At 42.5% G+C, this 22,412-nt stretch overlaps 1 protein-coding gene across 3 annotated transcripts in view; it reads right to left on the bottom strand.

The window, feature by feature from the left end:
- Nucleotides 1–22,412, bottom strand: part of LOC137384320 (protein tweety homolog 2-like) — a 145,309-nt gene that overhangs the window by 67,558 nt on the left and 55,339 nt on the right. For all 3 annotated transcript variants that reach the window (XM_068058182.1, XM_068058183.1, XM_068058181.1), the window contains exon 3: nt 13,004–13,115. In XM_068058182.1, the coding sequence (XP_067914283.1) occupies nt 13,004–13,115 (112 nt within the window). The remainder of the gene's footprint in view (nt 1–13,003; nt 13,116–22,412) is intronic.

Consider the following 22,412-nt stretch of genomic DNA (forward strand, 5'->3'; position numbering starts at 1 on the left):
AGTGCATAATTGGCCAGGTCGGATTTGTCCTGCTTTTTGCGCACAGGACATACCTAGGTAATTTTCCACATTGCCGGGTAGATGCCAGTGTTGTAGCTGTACCGAACAGCTTGGCTAGGGGCATGGCTAGTTCTGGAGCACGTCTTCAGTACTATTGACGGAATGTCTTCAGGGCCCATAGCCTTTGTCGTATCCAGTGCCTTCAGCCATTTCTTGATATCACGTGGAATGGATCAGATTGGCTGAAAACTGGCATCTGTGATTCTGGAGACCTCAGGAGGAGGCCAAGATGGATCATCCACTTGGCACTTCTGGCTGAAAATGGATGCAAATGCTTCAGCCTTGTCTTTTGCACTGATGTGCTGGGCTCCCCCATTGTTGAGAATGGGGACGTTTGTGGAGCCTTTTCCTGTCAGTTGTTTATTTGTCCACTGCCATTCACGACTGGTTGTGGACTACAAAGCTTAGATCTGATCTGCTGGTTGGGGGACCGCTTAGCCCTGTCCATTGGTGATGGCAGTGTCTGGGACATTGTCTGAAAAGTATGATTCTGTGAGTATGACTGTCAGGCTGTTGCTTGACTAGTCTGTAGGACAGCTCTCCCAATTTTGGCACAAGCTCCCAGTTGTTAGTTCGGAGGACTTTGCAGGGTTGACAAGTAGGGCTGCCTTTTTCTTTTCTGATGCCTAGGTCGATGCCGGTTGGTCCGTCCGATTTCATTCCTTGGTGAGTGTTTTAAAATAAAAAGGAATTAATTTTAACAATTCTAAAGGCAACTTTGTGATGTCTATTTGGACAGAAGTCTTTGAAGTTGAACTTTTTCTTCTGAGTGCCTGAAGCGTTTATTCTGATGTTTAAAAAAAAATGTAAATTCTTTATCTAACAAGCCCACTTCAAACTTTTGCTTGGACATTTAATGTAGGCATAAATAGACACACAATACCCAATGCAGAATATTTAAGCAATTTATAAAAAGAAAATGTACTAAGTTATCTCCTTCCCCATCATCAGATTCATTTATTTCCCAACCACAGCCAATCCTCCAAGCAAACAAACAGCAAAAAAAATCTCCGAAATTAGAAAACTTTATTTAAGGAAACATCAAACTCTGCACATGACAAATCCAGAGGAAAAATCCCATCAGGCACATCATCAGAAACACATTCACATTGAACAAAAGATTCATTGTGGCACCAAAATACCAGACATCAACAAGCTGCACAATCATAAGATTAAGTTCCACACAAAGAGCAGGGGATTCTGTGCTGGTGATAGTTGGGGGGAGGGGGTGGGGTAACAGCAGAGGAGATCTTAACTTGCCCTAAAGGATATTTACGATAATTCAGTCCCATTTCTTGGACTCTCAAGTGATTCGTTTTCCTCCAGAAGCTGAGTGCAGTAGTTTAACTTGAGGCTTAATTAAAATACATACAGTACATGATAGCAATTTAAAACGTGAATTAAATTGTAGAACAATTGCTTCCTCCTAAAAATTAATTAATCCTCTTCATTGGTGTTGATTCCAGTGTTATCTGTGATTGCAGTATCTTTTTTTTTAAAAAACGATACATTGCCAAATCCCAAACTGCCATGCACAATTTATTTGCTATGCAAGCTGCCATTACGTAGTGATGTGCCAGATCTAATACAATAGCAGAAGTTAGCACAGAATCATAAAAACTATAATGGTACATATAAAACACAGTTTACATAATCCCTGCTGCTCGTTCAACCCTTTTCAGGCTAATAGATTTACACCAGATTACAGATTTAGGCATTTGTGACCGGGTGAAGTGCATTACATATACTGCATTACATATACTGTACCCAGTTTTGCTCCAAAAGGAATACCAGTGCACAGGGCTGTTCCACATTTCAGGTGAAACTGACCACCCACTGGGAATATGAATAACCCTGCCAGGAGTGAGGTGGCAAGATTTCATGTGCCTCACCCTTCCCAGCACCTGCTGTACAATGGCAGGAGATTGCTGTTTGCATGCATATTAAAGCTATAGCATTTGACTATCCTTCATTAAACCTGCAGAAGCCAAAACTTGTACCAGCTGAAAAAGTTGGTAAAATCAAAGCCATCATCTTCAAGTTCACACAAACATCCACCAGTCTCCAGCCTTGACTCAGTCACTCACACTCTCTCCTCCTTCTGCCATCCCAGCCTTACTGAATTGCTAAAACACAAGATCAGTTTCTTGTCCCAAACCTAATCTGGCACTAAGACTTCTTTCATTCACCTCCACAGCATGGCCTGTGTCCACCCCGATCTCTCTCCCCTCACCCTCTTGAAATCTTAATCCACCCTTTTATTACCTCATAAACATTTCAATACTCTACTTGCCAGCATTCCTGTTTCCATAGTTATTTTCGTCCATGTTATCCAGAATGCCCCAAGTCGTGCCCATCATTCCTACCCTTTCCAAATTTCACTGTCTTTCCAACTTTTGCAGAATCAACCAAGATTCTACATCTTAACCTTGAAATCCCTCCCCAGCCTTACCACTTCAAATGTCTGATCTTCTCCAGCCGATGGTCATACGCGCACTCTCCAATCTGGCAACATAGTCCGACTTCTAATCAGATCATCTAAGTTGGTTCATTGCATCAGAACATTTGTGTTATGATACAAAATAGCATCATGGCACAAACATGTGACATATGGATCCAACTCTTGTAGCAATTGCTTTAGTGCATCTCTGGTAGAGGGGGGATGGGACTATGAGGATGACCATGAATGGGACCAAATAAACACGATTTACAATTTCTTTTGTAGTGCACAAATCTCAAATGGGAGATGCCATCAAGAGAATCCTGAAAGCCAAGTGGTACTGTTAATACTGGTTTATATTTGGTTTTAAAAATTCACTGTGGGGGTATTCCGGACAGAAAACAGCTGGTACAGTTGAATACCTTTACAACAGAATTCACTTGGAAATACTTAGCACAATTTCCTTATCTATCCAAATTCATGTGAAGTTTACCTTGTTCAACAATTGCTAGAATATAATTTTTTTTAACAATCAGCTCACTTTGTACTAGCTCTGTCAGTATATGTATATTTAAAACCCAGACCTTAAAATGGTTATCCATTTAATTAATCTACTGTTATACAAAGACTGGGAAGGGAACACTGTGAATAATAGCACACAAATCAAAACCAAGCTTAGGAATATTTACTTTCTGCTTCAAAATTGAATCATAACTGAAAAGTTAAGTCTATACAAATTTGAAGTCATCATTGGAGTAAATATTATGACACATGAAACCTTTGAGTATTGAGCTGACAACATTGCAGAACACCAGTTCCTTCAGCAGCACTGTACTGATGTTATAATTTTTGAAACAAAAAAGTTAAATGTCTCACTGACAGATTAAATACACAGGATATTTTAGGCAGCATGAAAAAATACACCACTGCAAGATGTACAGTAGCTTTATCACTATACGTGAGGCACAATTAAAAGTATTAGGTTTGTCTCAACCCACTTCCTGAAGGACCACATCTTCCTGGTGACTCCACCCATTTTATTCTGCAGATTTACTCACAGATAACTTTGGATGTGCAAAGTTGAAATGCTTTTGTGCAATGATGAGAAAAACAAAGTATGTTTAGCGTCTTAGTAAATAGAAACTAGGAAATTTGTTTTGGCCAGCAGGCTTTAGATTAATATTTCTAATTGCCTTGTCAATGTTAAAAATAATCCTATAAAGAATTATGCATCTTCTGTAGGGTTGATACCAACTTAATGAGGTAGTCTTTCCAGCGCCCCCTGAGACAGCACAGTCATTAACAGGAATATAAATGTTGCTGCCACTTGAGTAGCTTAGGTCATTCACGTAGGCCAGTGAGGTAGTTTGCCGTTGCTGTCATGTACATTAACTTCTCTGGTGGTTGGTAAAATGCCACCACCTAAAAAAGTCACGAATCTCAACTGTACACAATTACAATTGTCAGAAGGCTGCGTTGCCTGCCCGGTGCCAGGGTTTGGGACATCTGTTCAGGGCTGGAAGGGAACTTAAAGTGGGAGGGGGAGGATCCAGTTGTTGTGGTCCATGTAGGTACAAACGACATAGGCAGGACAAGGAAAGAAGTTCTGCATAATCAATATGAGGAACTAAGCGCCAAATTAAGAAGCAGAACAAAGAACAGTACAGCACAGGAACAGGCCATTCGGCCCTCCAAGCCTGCGCCGATCTTGATGCCTGCCGAAACTAACACCTTCTGCACTTCTGGGGCCCATATCCCTCTATTCCCTTTCTATTCATGTACTTGTCAAGATGTCTCTTAAACGTTGCTATCGTATCTGCTTCCACCACCTCCCCTGGCAGCAAGTTCCAGGCACTCACCATTCTCTGTGTAAAAAACCTGCCTCGCACATCCCCTCTAAACTTTGCCCCTCGCACCTTAAACCTATGTCCCCTAGTAACTGACTCTTCCACCTTTGGGAAAAAGCTTCTGACTATCCACTCTGTCCATGCCGCTCATAACTTTGTAAACCTCTATCATGTCACCCCTCCACCTCCGTCGTTCCAGTGAAAACAATCCGAGTTTATCCAACCTCTCCTCATAGCTAATGCCCTCCAGACCAGGCAACATCCTGGTAAACCTCCTCTGTACCCTCTCCAAAGCCTCCACGTCCTTCTGGTAGTGTGGCGACCAGAATTGCACGCAATATTCTAAGTGTGGCCTAACTAAGGTTCTGTACAGCTGCAACATGACTTGCCAATTTTTATACTCTATGCCCTGACCGATGAAGGCAAGCATGCCATATGCCTTCTTGTCTTTGGTAATCCAGAGATTATTACCTGAGCCATGTGCAAATTGGCATAGGGGAAATAAGATTAGAGAAATTAATACATGGCTCAAAGACTGGTGTGGTGGAAGTGGATTCCGGTTTGTGGGGCACTGGCACCAGTACTGGGGAAAGTGGTGGCATTTCACCTATGCCAATTTGCACGTGGCTAACGTAATAATCTCTGGATTACCACCTTTGAGGTTCTGCTTCTTAATTTGGTGCTCAGTTCCTCATACTGACTATGCAGAACCTCTTTCCTTGTCCTGCCTATGTCGTTGGTACCTACATGGACCATGACAACTGGCCTACACCTGTGGGAATTGTGTACAGACCACTAACATTAGCCACACTGTAGGACAGGGTATAAAGGAAGAAATAATGGCAGTTTGTCAGAAAGGTACAGCGATAATTATGGGGGATTTTAACCTACATATAGACTATAAAAATCAGATGGGCAGAGGTAGCCTAGATGGGGAGTACATAGAAAGCTTTTGCGATAATTTCTTGGAACAATACATTCTGGAGCCAGAGAACAGGCTATACTGGACTTGGTATTGTACGAGATAGGATTAATTAATGACCTCATAGTTAAGGCACCCCTAGGTAGCAGCGATCATAATATGATTGAATTTTACATTCAGTTTGAGGGAGAGAAGAGTGCGTCCAAGAAAAGTATTTTAAACTTAAATAAGGGCAATTATGAGGGCATGAAAGGAGAGCTAGCTAAAGTGAACTGGCAAATCAGGTTAAGGGATAGGTCAATAGAGATGCTGTGGCAGACATTTAAGGGGATATTTCAGGGTGGCACAGTGGCTAGCACTGCAGCCTCACAGCTCCAGTGACCCCGGTTCAGTTCTGGGCACTGCCAATGCGGAGTTTGCAAGTTCTCCCTGTGACTGTGTGGGTTTCCGCCGGGTGCTCCGGTTTCCTCCCACAGCCAAAGACTTGCAGGTTGATAGGTAAACTGGCCATTGTAAATTTCCCCTAGTGTAGGCAGGTGGTAGGAGAATGGTGGGGATGTGGTAGGGAATATGGGATTAATGTAGGATTAGTATAAATGGGTGGTTGCTGGTCGGCACAGACTCGGTGGGCCGAAGGGCCTGTTTCAATGCTGTATCTCTCTATCATCAGAGGGCTCATCAGAGCCCTTTCCTATCCTGAGTGGTGTGAAACAGGGCTGTGTTCTCGCACCCACACTTTTTGGGATTTTCTTCTCCCTGCTGCTTTCACATGCGTTCAAATCCTCTGAAGAAGGAATTTTCCTCCACACAAGATCAGGGGGCAGGTTGTTCAACCTTGCCCGTCTAAGAGCGAAGTCCAAAGTACGGAAAGTCCTCATCAGAGAACTCCTCTTTGCTGACGATGCTGCTTTAACATCTCACACTGAAGAATGCCTGCAGAGTCTCATCGACAGGTTTGCGTCTGCCTGCAATGAATTTGGCCTAACCATCAGCCTCAAGAAAACGAACATCATGGGGCAGGATGTCAGAAATGCTCCATCCATCAATATTGGCGACCACGCTCTGGAAGTGGTTCAAGAGTTCACCTACCTAGGCTCAACTATCACCAGTAACCTGTCTCTAGATGCAGAAATCAACAAGCGCATGGGTAAGGCTTCCACTGCTATGTCCAGACTGGCCAAGAGAGTGTGGGAAAATGGCGCACTGACACGGAACACAAAAGTCCGAGTGTATCAGGCCTGTGTCCTCAGTACCTTGCTCTACGGTAGCGAGGCCTGGACAACGTATGCCAGCCAAGAGCGACGTCTCAATTCATTCCATCTTCGCTGCCTTCGGAGAATACTTGGCATCAGGTAGCAGGACTATATCTCCAACACAGAAGTCCTTGAAGCGGCCAACACCCCCAGCTTATACACACTACTGAGTCAGCGGCGCTTGAGATGGCTTGGCCATGTGAGCCGCATGGAAGATGGCAGGATCCCCAAAGACACATTGTACAGCGAGCTCGCCACTGGTATCAGACCCACCGGCCGTCCATGTCTCCGTTATAAAGACGTCTGCAAACGCGACATGAAATCGTGTGACATTGATCACAAGTCGTGGGAGTCAGTTGCCAGCATTCGCCAGAGCTGGCGGGCAGCCATAAAGACAGGGCTAAATTGTGGCGAGTTGAAGAGACTTAGTAGTTGGCAGGAAAAAAGACAGAGGCGCAAGGGGAGAGCCAACTGTGCAACAGCCCCAACAAACAAATTTCTCTGCAGCACCTGTGGAAGAGCCTGTCACTCCAGAATTGGCCTTTATAGCCACTCCAGGCGCTGCTTCACAAACCACTGACCACCTCCAGGCGCGTATCCATTGTCTCTCGAGATAAGAAGGCCCAAAAGAATCTCTCTATGACTCTAATACACAGAACAGATACATTTCAACGAGAGAGAAAATTTCTAAGGGTCAGACCCGCCATCTATGGTTAACTAAAACAGTTAAAGATATTATCAAACTTAAAGAAAAAGCCTATAATTGTGCAAAGCTGGGAGACGGGTCAGAAGATTGGACGGAATATAAAAAACAGCAAAGAATGACTAAAAGATGATAAAGAAGGTAAAATTAGAGTACGAGATAGCTAGCTGGAAATATAGAGACAGATAGCAAGAGTTTCTATAGATATTTAAAAAAGAGTTAACAAAGTGAACGTTGCTCCGATAGAAAGGGAGTCTGGGGAATTAATGATGGATAATAAGGAGATGGCAGATGAATTGACCAGATATTTTGCATCGGTCTTCACTATTGAGGATACAAGTAACATCCCAGAATTAGCTGTAAGTCAGGAAATGGAAGGGAGGGAGGAACTCAAGAAAATTACGATCAACCAGGGAAGTGGTACTGAACAAATTGTTGGAGCTGCGGGCTGACAAGTCCCTGGGTCCTGATGGACTTCATCCTAGGGTCTTAAAAGTAGTGGCGAGGGAGATGGTTGATGCGTTAGTTTTAATTTTCCAAAATTCCTCAGATTCAGGGAAGGTTCCATTAGATTGGAAAATAGCGAATGTAACTCCTTTATTCAGAAAGAGGGGGAGACAGAAAGCAGGAAACTACAGGCCAGTTAGCTTAACATCTGTCTTCAGGAAAATGTTAGAAGCTATTATTAAAGACATTATAGCAGGACATTTAGTAAAATTTAAGGTAATCAGGCCAAGCCAGTATAGTTTTGTGAAAGGGAAATCATGTTTAACCAATTTATTGGAGTTCTTTGAGGAAATTACATGTTATGTGGCTAAAGGGGAACCGGTGGATGTATTGTACTTAGATTTCCAGAAGGCATTTGATAAGGTGCTACATCAAAGGCTACTGCAGAAAATAAAAGCTCATGGTGTAGGGGGTAACATATTGGCATGGATAGAGTGGTGTGCCACAGGGTCTGTGCTGGGGCCTCAACTTTTTACAATCTACATAAATGACTTAGATGAAGGGACCAAAGGTATGGTTGCTAAATTTGCTGATGACACAAAGATAGGTAGGAAAGTAACTTGTGAAGAGGACATAAGGGGGCTACAAAGGGATATAAATAGGTTAAGTGAGTGGACAAAAATCTGGCAGATGGAGCATAATATGGGAAAATGCAAAGTTGTTCATTTTGGCAGGCAGAAAAAAAAAGAAGCATATTATCTAAATGGTGAGAGATTGCAGAGTTCTGAGATGCAGAGGGATCTGGGTGTCCTAGTGCATGAATCACAAAAGGTTAGTATGCAGGTGCAACATGTAATTAGGAAAGCTAATAGAATGTTATTGTTTATCACGAGGGGAGTTGAATACAAAAGTAGGGAGGTTATGCTTCAGCCATACAGGGCATTGGTGAGGCCACATCTGGAGTATCGTGTACAGTACTGGTCTCCTTATTTAAGGAAGGATGTAAATGCACTGGAGGCAGTACAGAGAAGGTTTACTAGACTGATACCTGGAATGGGTGCGCTGTCTTACGAGGAAAGGTTGGACAGGCTAGACTTGTATCTGCTGGAATTCAGAAGAGGAAGAAGCGACTTGATTGAAACATACAAGATCCTGAGGGGTCTTGACAGGGTGGATGTGGAAAGGATGATTCCCCTTGTGGGAGAATCTAGAACTAGGGGTCACTGTTTAAAAATAAAGGGAGATAAGACAAAGGGTTGTGAGTCTTCGGAATTCTCTTCCTTAAAAGGCAGTGAAAGCAGAATCTTAGAATATTTTTAAGGCAGAGGTTGATAGATTCTTGATAAGCAAGGGGGTGGAAGGTTATTGGGGGTAGGTGGAAATGCGGAGTAATCAGTTCAGCCGTGAACTTATTGAATGGCAGAACAGGCTTGAAGGGCCGAGTGGCCGACTCCTGCTGCTAATGCGTATGTTCTTACGTTAGGGCTTTAGAATCCATCCCATGATATAAAAAAGACTGGTACCTTAGTGCCAGAACCATTATCAATTGTTGAAGAATTTGCTAAATAGCCCATGGCTCTCCAATCTATTTTCACAGTAGGCTAGTACAAATGCTCTTAGCAATATTGACTACCAATTGGGGCAACAGTAACTATGCCAAAAAGAGTCACTGAGATTTTCACGTGCGCACTTGTTCTTCTGCACAAGGTCTCTGCACAGGAGTGTGCACGAAAGCATGAGATAGAACACAAAAACTCAAAGAGACCATGCTTGCATTAAGAGCATGGGAGAGTTTTAGAATTAGAATTAGAATTAGAATTAGAACATTACAGCGCAGTACAGGCCCTTCGGCCCTCGATGTTGCGCCGACCTGTGAAACCATCTGACCTACACTATTCCATTTTCATCCATGTGTCTATCCAATGTCCACTTAAATGCCCCTAAAGTTGGCGAATCTACTACTGCTGCAGGCAGGGCGTTCCACGCCCTTACTACTCTCTGAGTAAAGAAACTACCTCTCACATCTGTCCTATATCTATCACCCCTCAACTTGAAGCTATGTCCCCTCGTGTTTGCCATCACCACCGAGTTCATATGTAAAAGGGTGAGACAGTGGGGAGAGAGAAAAAGAGCACACAAGAAAGAGGAGAAATTGTGTGCAGTGGAAGAGGGAGAAAGAAAACATTATTCAATAATCATCTGGTGGCAATCTTCAGTGTGAAAAAGCAATAAAAGGTAGTTTTATTTGGAATAAATTGGGAATCAGAGTCTAATGTATCTTATTTTACATTTAAAAGCTTTCAAAATGTTCTTTTTTTAAAGTAATATTTCAAAATTTTATATTGTCAAGGACACATTATTGTACAAATGTACAATGAAGATTCAATAATGCATACTGTCCAGAAATACAGTTACATAGAATTACATGAATACAGCACAGAAACAGGCCATTTACCCATCCAGTCTGTGCCAGTGATAATGCTCCATTCCAGCCTCCTCCCATCCTTCCTCATCTAACTCTATCAGCATAACCTCATACCCTCTTCTCCCTATGTTTATCTAGCTTTCCCTTAAATGCATCTATATTGCCTCAACTACTCCCAATGATGGCGCGTTCCATATTCTCACCACTCTCTGGGTAAAGAAGTTTCTTCTGAATTCCCTATTTGATTTCTTGGTGACTATCTTATATTGATAGCCTCTAGTTTTTCTCTTCCCCTCAAGTGGAAACATACATTCTGGGCTGCATTTTACCAGCTTGCCGCCAACCTCAGCGGTAAGCTTCAAAAATGGCGGGGTGCAAGCGCAATATGCTGCGATATTTAGCACATTGGCTCATTTACATGGCTGGGGTGGACCGCCCCACCCACAACAGCCCCCCCCCCCCCCCCCAAATGACATGGGAGTGGGAGGGCGCTCTGTCCCCGGCAACGTCTGGCGCCACCGCACAGGCGCCATTTTTAAAGGGCTTCAAGCCCTTTCAATTCATTTAAATTTTTAAAGTTACAGGGAATGTGAATTAAAAATGAAAAACTTAGATCTCTCTTCCAGCCACCCCCCACAATGACAAAACAAAGACAAAAACTTACCTTTCGGTCTCAACATTCCCCCCGCCACCGAAAAGTTTATAAACTTTGAACCTTACCCCTTCTCACCACTCCCTAGAACAATCAGAACGGTTTCACCCCACTGCCCCCATAAACTTACCTCCTCCCCCCCCTCCCCACCAGTGTCCTGCATCGGATCACCAGTTGGGGATACGAAAGCGTGGGGGTCCCGGCAACCGGACGGAATACGGCAGCGGAATGGCTGACGGGAGCAGGTAGGTCATTAATTCACTAATTGAAATATTTAAATCCTGCTCCCGTCGTTGAACGGTGGGGGAGCCTCCATGAGGCCTGTCTGCCGCTGGTAATATGGGGTGGGGCCTTCCTGGCATCAAGGCCCGTGGTGGGCCTCTCCCGCAGGCTTTTTCCAGTCCCTCCCGCCACAACCCCCGACGTTGGGGGGCTGGTAAAATCCTGACCATTTGTGTCTATGAAAACCTTTCTTAATTTTAAAGGCCTCGATTATGTCGCCCCTTAGCCTTTTCTTTTAAAAGAGAAAAGAGACCCAGCCTGTTCATCCTTTGGTGATTGGTATAACCTTGCAGTTCCTGTATCATTCTTGTAGATCTGTTTTGCACCCTCTCAAGTGCCTCTATATTCTTTTTGTAGTATGGCAACCAGAACCGTGTATAGTACTCCAAGTGTGGCCTAACCAAGGTTCAATACAAGTTTTGCATAACTTCTTTACTTTTCACATCTATCCCCCTGGAAATATCCTCTAGAGTTTCTGGTTTGTTTTTAGTACAGCCATATTGACCTGCGCCACAACTTTCAGTGATTGTGTATTTTTACTCCCAGATCTCTCTGCTTCTCTATGCCATTTCGTTTTTATTTTCTACGAAATACTTGACCACCTTATTTTTAACAAAATCTAATACCTCACACTTTACTATTGTTGAAATTCACTTGCCAAGCATAGGCTCATTCTGCAAGTTTATTAATGCCTTCTTATAATTTGTTGCAGTCCTCCACCATGTTGACGATCCCTCCCTGTTTGGTGTCATCCACAAATTTAGAAATTGTGTTTTTGATTGCAAAGTCTAAATCATTAATATAAATTGTGAACAACAATGGCCCCAGCACTGATCCTGTGGGCCCCACTTCCTGACACCCTGAAAAGCTACTCTTTACCCCTAGAAAAGAACAAAGAAGAACAAAGAACAGTACAGCACAGGAACAGGCCATTCGGCCCTCCAAGCCTGCGCCAATCTTGATGCCTGCCGAAACTAACGCCTTCTGCATTTACAGGGCCCATATCCCTCTATTCCCTTCCTATTCATATATTTGTCAAGCTGTCTCTTAAACGTCGCTATCGTATCTGCTTCCACCACCTCCCCTGGCAGCAAGTTCCAGGCACTCACCACCCTCTGTGTAAAAAACTTGCCTCGCACATCCCCTCTAAACTTTGCCCCTCGCACCTTAAACCTATGTCCCCTAGTAACTGACTCTTCCACCCTGGGAAAAAGCTTCTGACTATCCACTCTGTTCATGCCGCTCATAACTTTGTAAACCTCTATTAAATAATAATTATTGAATAAACTCTTGGCTTTCTTTCTTGCAGCCGAGCAGCCAGTCAGCAATCCATACTGCCACTTGTCCCTGACTCCGCATGCTCTGACCTTATTTATTAGTCAAGTCTTTTGGAAATCTAGATACATTACATGTTCCACATTGTCGACCAACATTTTCCTCTTCAAAGAACTCAATGAGGTTGGCCAAGTCAGACCTTACCTTTTGAAATTCATTATTATATTTCTGGTTTCTAGATGTTTTTTATTTTCTCCTTCAGTATGGATTACATTATTGTCCCTACTACCAATGTTAAGCTGATTGGTCTATTCTTCCCTGGACAGGTTCTCTCTCTCATTTTAAATATAGGTATAATGTTAGATATCCACCAGTTCTTTGCCACTACATCTTTTTGTAATAATTATAAAATACAGCAATCTTCCAAAAGGTGCACGATGCATGCGGCACAGTTATGTTTTGGTTCATACAGATAGCATAAGAAACCCATATTTGTTGAGTTTGTAGCTAAAGAAATTGCAATAAGAACTGCAGACATAAATAAACTCATTATCATTTATTGTGCAAGATAATAGCACTCAAAAAATACTGAAGCAGAAGTAAATATATTACAACATGTTATTTTTTAAGGCAAAACTTTCCATGGAAGAATAATGGCAATAAATAATGAGGCAGATGTAAAAATTACTTGTCTTACCAAGCTATCAACTCCAGCAAGTGTGTGATTGGCATTGTAGATGGAGTAGGTAAGCTGGTAGACACCATCATTTGTTTCACTATTTCCATAGAAGCCAACCCCAACAGCAGCACTGTAAAAGAAAAATATACTTAACTGAAATAAAGCAATATCATGGATCATTTATAGGTTATTCAACAACGGTGACAAACAGTATGAGATGCAAGAGAAAAAGTGAAAAACAAGGCAGTAATGCAGTAAGGGGTTCAGATAGCATTGAGCCTTCAGTGACAGTTCATGAAACTCCCATGTCTATTAGCATATGTTATCCTTTATCAGCTATGCAGCACTTTCCAATACATTGTAAGTTGTTTTCCTTAAAACCTGTCACTGCCATATCACAGAAACTCTACAGAACATAGAATTCTTTCAGATTGTGAATCATAAAGTTATTTACTATTCTCAAGACAATATTAGCAAATCCCCGCAGCATTGCTCCCTTGAAATGACAAAACACTGTTTCAAAAGAATAAAAGTTATACATCATGTGATTCACAGGGTACTATTCTGCATCCATAAACCTTCAAGGCTACAAAATCTAATTGTTGCAAAATAGAGATTCAGATCTTGTAAAATCAACTCTGTTTCTCTCTCCATGGATGCAGCCTGACCTGCTGAGTATTTCCAGCAATTTCTGTTGGTATTTTAGATTTCCAGTATCTGCAGTAGTTTGCCTTCGTTAATGAAAATATTTACATATGTGCAGCAACATATGACATGGTGACGAAACTGCACACAATATTCCAGATGATGACATTCATCTCTTATGGCAATGTGCAAGAAAATAAATTCACCTTGCTTCAATGCAATGGGCGCAAAGTCGCAGCTCTCAAAAAGCAGCCATTCTGACTTGTATCAAAGTTTCTGTTGCAGTACAGGAGACAAGTGTAAAGATCCAGGACACAATGGCTGAGAAAGTTGCATAGCTTAATAGACAAAAGTCATGGAGGGATTTGAAGATAAGCATGAGGATTTTAAATTCAATGCACTGGGGGACATGGATGCAGGGAGGCGATGGTGCAGTGGTAATGTCACTGGACTAGTAATCCAGAGGCCTAGGCTAGTGCTCTAGGGACATGGGTTCGAATCCCACCATGGCAGATGGTGAAATTTGAATTCAATTAATAAATCTGGCATTAAAAAGCTAGTCTAATAGTGACCATGAAACCATGGCCGATTGTAAAAAAAAAAAATCTGGAAATCTGCTGTCTTTACCTGGTCTGGCCTACATGCGACTCCAGACCCACAGCAATGTAGTTGACTCTTAAATACCCTCTGAAATGGCCTAGCTAGCCATTCAGTTCAAGGGCAATTAGAGATGGGCAATAAATGCTGGCCTCGCCAGCAACGCCCACATCCCATGAACGAATAAAATATAAATTTTATAAAACTGAATTTTAAAACGTATTTACAAAGTTTCCACAATGAACAATTAACTATTTAACATAGCATTTTAACAACAAGGTATGCTACTTGTGCTTTTTCTCACTTAGGTTCAACTCCAAAAACGAAAGAAAATCAGTAGAAACACCTCATGGGATTCATTGGAATGAATGCAAAATGTTGGAGGTTCTGGTCATGAAATTATTCCAATATTTAAACACGCATCATAGAAAGCCAGTTAGTAAATTTCTCTAGGCACAGGTCAGTGATTCTAATGTTGTAGGAATTAGTTTGCAGAATGTTATTCAAAAAAGGAACCTTTCACCAAAAGCTCTTAATCTACTTTAATAATTCAACATTGAGGCCATGCAAATCAATCCACACTATTTTTTTTTTTTGACTGATTCATGGGATGTGGGCATCGCTGGCCAGGCCAGCATTTATTGCCCATCCCTAATTGCCCTTGAGAAGGTGGTGGTGAGCTGCCTTCTTGAACTGCTGCAGTCCATGTGAGGTAGGTACACCCATAGGGCTGTTAGGAACGGAGTTCCAGGATTTTGACCCAGCCACAGTGAAGGAATGGTGATATAGTTCCAAGTCAGGATGGTGTGTGACTTGAAGGGGAACTTGCAGGTGGTAAGGTTCCCATGCATCTGCTGCCCTTGTCCTTCGAGGTGGTACAGGTCACGGGTTTGGAAGGTGCTGTCTAAGGAGCCTTGGTGCGTTGCTGCAGTGCATCTTGTAGATGGTACACACTGCTGCTACTGTGCGTCGGTGGTGGAGGGAGTGAATGTTTGTGGATGGTGTGCCAATCAAGTGGGCTGCTTTGTTCTGGATGGTGTCAAGCTTCTTGAGTGTTGTTGGAGCTGCACCCATCCAGGCAAGTGGAGAGTATTCCATCACACTCCTGACTTGTGCCTTGCAAATGGTGGACAGGCTTTGGGGAGTCAGGTGGTGAGTTACTCGCCTCAGGATTCCTAGCCTCTGACCTGCTCTTGTAGCCACGGTATTTATATGGCTACTCCAGTTCAGTTTCTGGTCACTGGTAGCCCCTAGGATGTTGATAGTGGGGGATTCAGCGATGGTAATGCCATTGAATGTCAAGGGGAGATGGTTAAATGCTCTCTTGTTGGATATGTTCATTGCCTGGCACTTGTGTGGCTCAAATGTTACTTGCCACTGATCAGCCCAAGCCTGGATATTGTCCAGGTCTTGCTGCATTTCTACACGGACTGTTTCAGTATCTGAGGAGTCACGAATGGTGCTGAACATTGTGCAATCATCAGCGAACATCCCCACTTTTGACCTTATGATTGAAGGAAGGTCATTGATGAAGCAGCTGAAGATGGTTGGGCCTAGGACACTACCCTGAGGACCTCCTGCAGTGACGTCCTGGAGCTCAGATGATTGACCTCCAACACCCACAGCCATCTCCCTTTGCGCTAGGTATGACTCCAGCCAGCAGAGAGTTTTCCCCCTGATTCCCAACAGGGAATTAAGATGTTAAGTTTTATGTACACTTGCAAGAGATATTTGATAAATCATCTGTCAACAAACTGTTTTTCTAATAAACTAGTTCATTTGCCCATTGGTTTCTAATTCCAGATCCCTGGTACAACATGTATACCTCAACTCCATTTTCATCCCATCCTGTGCTTTGCTCAAGTTGTCAATTTTCAGTGATTCTCCATATTGGCCCGGATTTTCTGGGAGTTTTGGTGGTGAAGTGTCAGTGTTTGCCATAATTACCCCTCTGAAACGGACTCCAACTTCAAGATTTAGCGCAAGTGCAGGTTAACATGGAAATCCTTAAGTTGCAGTCTGTCACAGGCTGTGCTAGGGGGAACCCCACAGCCAGAAATCATTGAAATCAGCTGACATAGTGAGAATTTCCCCTTTTCCACTCTTACGCCACTGTTAAAAACACCTTAAAAAGTTACACTTTTTTTCAATCAGGTGTAACTGGGTTTTTTTTTTAAAAACAGCAATCTGCGTAATGACTATTGCTGAACATCAAATCTGGCCCTGAACAAATTTTATATTTGTGGAGTGTTGTTAAATGTCACCATTAAAATTAATAAATTGATTTTAACTTTGCAAAATTCCCTAAATTCAGGGAAGGTTCCATTAGATTGGAAAATAGTCAATGTAACTCTTTTATTCAAAAAGGAAGGGCGACGGAAAGCAGGAAACTACAGGCCAGTTGTCTTAACATCTGTCATAGGGAAAATGTTAGAAGCTATTATTAAAGACATGATAGTAGGGTACTTAGAAAAATTCAAGGTAATCAGGCAGAGTCAGCATAGTTTTGTGAAAGGGAAATCATGTTTAACCAATTTATTGGAGTTCTTTGAAGTAACACATGCTGTGGATAAAGGGGAAACAGTGGATGTACTGTACTTAGATTTCCAGAAAGCATTGAATAAAATGCCACATCAAAGGTTATTGCAGAAAATAAAAGCTCATGGTGTAGGGGGTAACATATTGGCATGGATAGAAGATTGGCTAGCTAACAGGAAACACAGTAGGCATAAATGGGTCATTTTCTGGTTGGCAAGATGTAAAGAGTGGTGTGCCACAGTGATCAGTGCTAGGGCCTCAACTTTTTACCATTCACAAGTGACTTGGATGAAGAGGCTCAAAGTATATTGCCAACTTTGTTGATGACACGAAGATAGGTAGGAAAGTAAGTTGTGAAGACGACATAAGGAAGCTACAAAGGGATATAGATAGGCTAAGTGAGTGGGCAAAGATCTGGCAAATGAAGTATAATATGGGAAAATGTGAAATTGTCCATTTTGGCAGGAAGAATAACAAAGAAGCATATTATCTAACTGGTGAGAGATTGCAGAGCTCTGAGATGCAGAGGGAACTAGGTGTCCGTGTGCATGAATCACAAAAGGCTGTTCTGCAGGTACAGCAAGTAATTAGGAAAGCTAATAGAATGTTATTGTTAATTGCGAGGGGAATTGAATACAAAAGTAGGGAGGTTATACAGGGCATTGGTGAGACCACATCTGGAGTACTGTCTACAGTACTGGTCTCCTTATTGAAAGGATGTAAATGTGCTGGAAGCAGTTCAGAGAAGGTTTGAGTCTAATTCCTGGAATGGGCAGATTGTCTTATGAGGAAAGGATGGACAGGCTAGGCTTCTAAACTCCAGTGGATACAAAAGTAAGGGGCGACTTGATTGAAACATATATCTGAGGGGTCTTGATAGGGTGGAGATGGAAAGGATGTTTCCTCTTGTGGGAGAATCTAGAACTAGGGGTCACTGTTTAAAAATAAGGGGTCACTTATTTAAGACAGAGATGAGGAGAAATTCTGAGGGTTGAGTGTTTTTGGAATTCTCCTCAAAAGGCGGTGGAAGCAGAGCCTTTGAATATTTTTAAGGCAGAGGTAGATTGATTCTTGATAAGCAAGGGGGTGAAAGGTTATCGGGGGTAGGCAGGAATGTGGAGTCGAGATTACAATCAGATAAGTTGTGATCTTGTTAAATGGTGGAGCAGGACCGAGGGGCCGACTTCTGCTCCTGAATCATATGCTCGTATGTAAAATGATTTTTCATCATATTTCAGCTTCTACCTTCACCCAATGTGTATGTCCCAATCTTTATTTTGCTCTATGTAAATTTTTTAAAAGAAATTTGATTTTAGTGCTCTTCATTTTCTGGTTGTTTGTTTGCGAAAGTTCTTTAATGTGATTGGCTGCCTAGACAGGTTGATGACATCACTACAGCTCCACACTGGGAATGTCCATTAAAGAACGCTGCAATTCACTGCACGTTGTCAGGAGTTCAAGTTCTCGCCAGAGTCTGCTAGATATCTCAGTGAGGCTTTCTTTGAGGTCAGAAGCGAGTGCATTCTTCTCTGCAAACTCCAGGCAAATATGTCCACAGCTTATTCAATCGTGACAGGTCAGCTGGGACAGATTCTATCCTCACCCATGATTCACAATTTCAATTGGATAGTGAAGAGAGGTACTTAAAGTCTGAGGCCCAACCATCTTCAGCTGCTTCATCAATGACCTTCCCTCCATCATAAGGTTAGAAGTGGGGATATTCGCTGATGATTGCACAATGTTCAGCACCATTCATAACTCCTCAGATACTGAAGCAGTCAATGTCCATACGCAGCGGGATCTGGACAACATTCAGGCTTACGCTGATAAGTGGCAAGTAACATTCGTGCCGCACAAGTACCAGGCAATGACCATCTCCAGTAAGAGAGAATCTAACCATCTCCCCTTGACATTCAACTGCAGAACCATCACTGAATTCCCCACTTTCAACATCCTGGGGGTTACCATTGACCAGAAACTGAACTGGAGCAGCACATAAAATAACGTGACTGCAAAAGGAGGTCAGAAACTGGGAATCTTGTGGTAACTCACCTCCTGACTCCCCAAAGCCTGTCCACCATCTACAGGCACAAGTCAGGAGTGTGATGGAATACTCTCCACTTGCCTGGACGAGTGTGGCGGCAACAACACTCAAGAAACTCAACACCATCTCGGATAAAGCAGTCCACTTGATTAGCACCCCATCCACAAACATTCACTCCCTCCATCACCGACGCACAAGTGGCAGCAGTGTGTACTATTTACAAGATGCACTGCAGCAACGAACCAAGGTCCCTTAGACAGCGCCTTCCAAACCCATGACCTCTATCACCTAGAAGGACAAGGGCAGCAGATGCATGGGAACACCACCACCTGCAAGTTCCCCTCCAAGCCACACACCACCCTGATTTGGAACTATATCGCCGTTCCTTCACTGTCGCTGGGTCAAAATCCTGGAACTCCCTTCTAATTGCACTGCGGGAGTACCCGCACCAGATGGACTGTAGCTGTTCAATGCGGCAGCTCACAACAACCTTCTCAAAGGCAATTAGAGCTTGCCAGCAACGTCAATTTCCCACGAAAGAATGAGAATAAACAAGGGAAATTCCTTTGCACCAACAGCCTTAGGCAAGATTACAAAACAAACTCGAAGTATAATTCAAAATTCCACACAAGAAATGCATTGTTATTTGAAAGCAGGAGAGAGAAAAAAAATCAGGATATTTACAGACTTATTCCACAACTTAGTGACTGCTGTTGCCTGCTTCACTCATTAACTGTGCAATATGTTCATCAACATATTACTGAAGGACAAGCAAATGTTCAGAAATCCATTAAGCATAGCCTACTAATTCCATCACACTCAATTACAAGCCTTAGGCCATCAATTCAGGGCTGTACAATTGTTCTATGAAATGTATTGATTTCTTTGCACATCTGCCATACAAATTGCTCACCATCAGTACGAATATGACCTATGTGGAACTCGGTATCCTCTGCTTCTCAGTGACCCACGACCAAAGTGAGTCTGTAGGCAATTCTTTTGCCTTGGTTTCCGACAATTATTCTTTGTATTAAACACATGGTGTGTTTATTCCTGCTGGTCCATTTAAAAATATGCCTGCTCATTTCACTGCAGTACTGATGGAGTGCTACACTGCCCAAGGTGCCATCTTTTGAATAAGACATGAAAGGAAGGCCCCATCTACCCTGTCCGGCGGGCGTCAAAGATCCCACCGCACGATTCAAAAAGCAGTGGAGTTGTACATCAAGGATAGCGCTGATCAACTAACACCACTAATACAGATTATCTGGTCATTTATCTCACCGCCTTTTGTGGGACCTTGCTGTACACAAATTGGTTGACATATTTCCCTATACAACAGTGACGACAATTGAAAAGTACTTGGTTGACTGAAGTGCTTTGGGACAGCCTAAGGCCATAAAAGTGCAATATACAATAAAAGTAGCAAATATGCTAATTCTTTCTTTACTTTACTGGTTCAAGAAAGAAAGAAAGAAAGAAATAGCTTTGAGACACTGCTATTCCAGCCTATTTTAAAAACCCTGGAAAGATAGCCACAAACTTTTATAATGAGTGGAATTAAACACTCTTCAGGCAACATTACAGTGCTCCCATACAGATGGCATTTTATGGATAACCGTCCCTCTCAAGATCAATTGTGAGGCAGTGTAAAACAGCTAACATCTGGTTGTTATAACGTTTCTCTTTGTTCAAGATGTTTTTAATGTTTGTATTAGCAGTTCCACTCAATGCAAAACCAGTTTATTCTCACTATAAGGCTTGCTTTGTATCACAAGTTAAGGTTGGGATAACCATTCTTCCCAAAGGTATTCAGATTCCCACTATAAGGAAATAGAGTGATAGTTAAATAGTGATATTTAAAATGGAGCCACAAGAGCATTAGTGAAAAGGACTCAGATGGACAAGCAGACTTTGAGGGAGAAGAAGTCAGAAGCAGAAACATATGGAGGGAGGAACAGCATTGAACAAAAAACATGCAGTACCAAATGTGGCCTCCTGATACTCAAATTGTTATGTGCACGACATGTCATGTAACTGGCAGGTATGTCTGAATCCAAAGCTTGCACCTGTATAAATATATAGATATATCTATCTATCTTAAGCATTAAGTATTTATTTTATACATCTACATCAAGGTAAGGGATGTCAGTCTCTTCTCCCTTCAATCCTCAGGGTCACTGAAAAGCAGTCCCAGTTCGGCCAAAGACAGACTAAAACGTCCATTAACCTGTCCCATTCTGTCGTGCCCTTAATCAGATTCAATGCACCCGTGTGCCATTCCTTACGAACTCGGCAGGAGATAGAATAAAAAAAAAATGTGATGTAGACTTCACCCATTAGGCCTGCCACAAACTGTCTTTTGCACCCTTCTGTGCCCATTAATATTAATTTTCATGCTGTACTTTATCTTTATTAACCTGCTACAATCTCTGACCCAAATCAAAATCTTTCTTCCCCATACCTTCGAATAGTGGTTTGAATTAAAACTCAATCACTTCATTTATAAAAATAATGCAGGAAACTTGCAAAAAGGCAAGCAGTACACATAGTGGTCTCAAATGAATATCAAGTAACATGCAAGTAACACTTCTTAAACCATCTGTCAGGTCATTTCATTAATTCCTTTACCCTGTTACTAAAAATAACAGTCCTACTAGAAGATGCATTTGAAGCAATGTTTTAAAAAAATCAAAAATAGTATACACTGGAGCTGTAACAAACAATGGCATATAAAGGGATGGAAGGCGTCATTGACAGTACTATCAAGCGGCACTTGCTTAGCAATAACCTGCTCAGTGATGCTCAATTTGGGTTCCGCCAGGGCCACTCAGCTCCTGACCTCAGTCTTGGTTCAAACATGGACAAAACAGCTGAACTCCAGAGGTGAGGTGAGAGTGACTGCCTTTGACATTAAGGCAGTACTTGACTGAGTATGGCATCAAGGAGCCCTAGCAAAACAGGAGTCAATGGGAATCAGGGGGAAAACTCTACATTGGTTGGACTTGTACCTAGCACAAAGGAAGACGGTTGTGGTTGTTGGAGGTCAGTCATCTCAGTCCCAGGACATCACTTCAGGAGTTCCTCAGGGTAGTGTCTTAGGCTCAACCATCTTCAGCTGCTTCATCAATGACCTTCCTTCAATCATATGGTCAGAAGTGGGGATGTTCGCTGATGATTGCACAATGTTCAGCACCATTTGCGATTCCTCAGATACAAAAGCAGTCCATGTAGAAATGCAGCAAAACCTGGACAATATCCAGGCTTGGGCTGATAAGTGGCAAGTAACATTCACACCACACAAGTGCCAGGCAATGACCATCTCAGACAAGACAGAATCTAACCATTTCCCCTTGACGTTCAATGGCAATACCATCGCTGAATCCCCTACTATCAACACCCTGGGGGTTACCATTAACCAGAAACTGAACTAGAGTAGCCAAATAAGTACTGTGGCTACCCAAGAGCAGGTCAGAGGCTAGGAATCCTGTGGCGAGTAACTCACCTCCTGGCTCCCCAAAGCCTATCCACCAATTCAGGAGTGTGATGGAATACTCTCCACTTGCCTGGATGGGTGCAGCTCCAACAACACTAAAGAAGCTC

This window comes from Heterodontus francisci, chromosome 26 (genome assembly GCF_036365525.1).
Source record: "Heterodontus francisci isolate sHetFra1 chromosome 26, sHetFra1.hap1, whole genome shotgun sequence".
NCBI classification, from domain to species: domain Eukaryota; kingdom Metazoa; phylum Chordata; class Chondrichthyes; order Heterodontiformes; family Heterodontidae; genus Heterodontus; species Heterodontus francisci.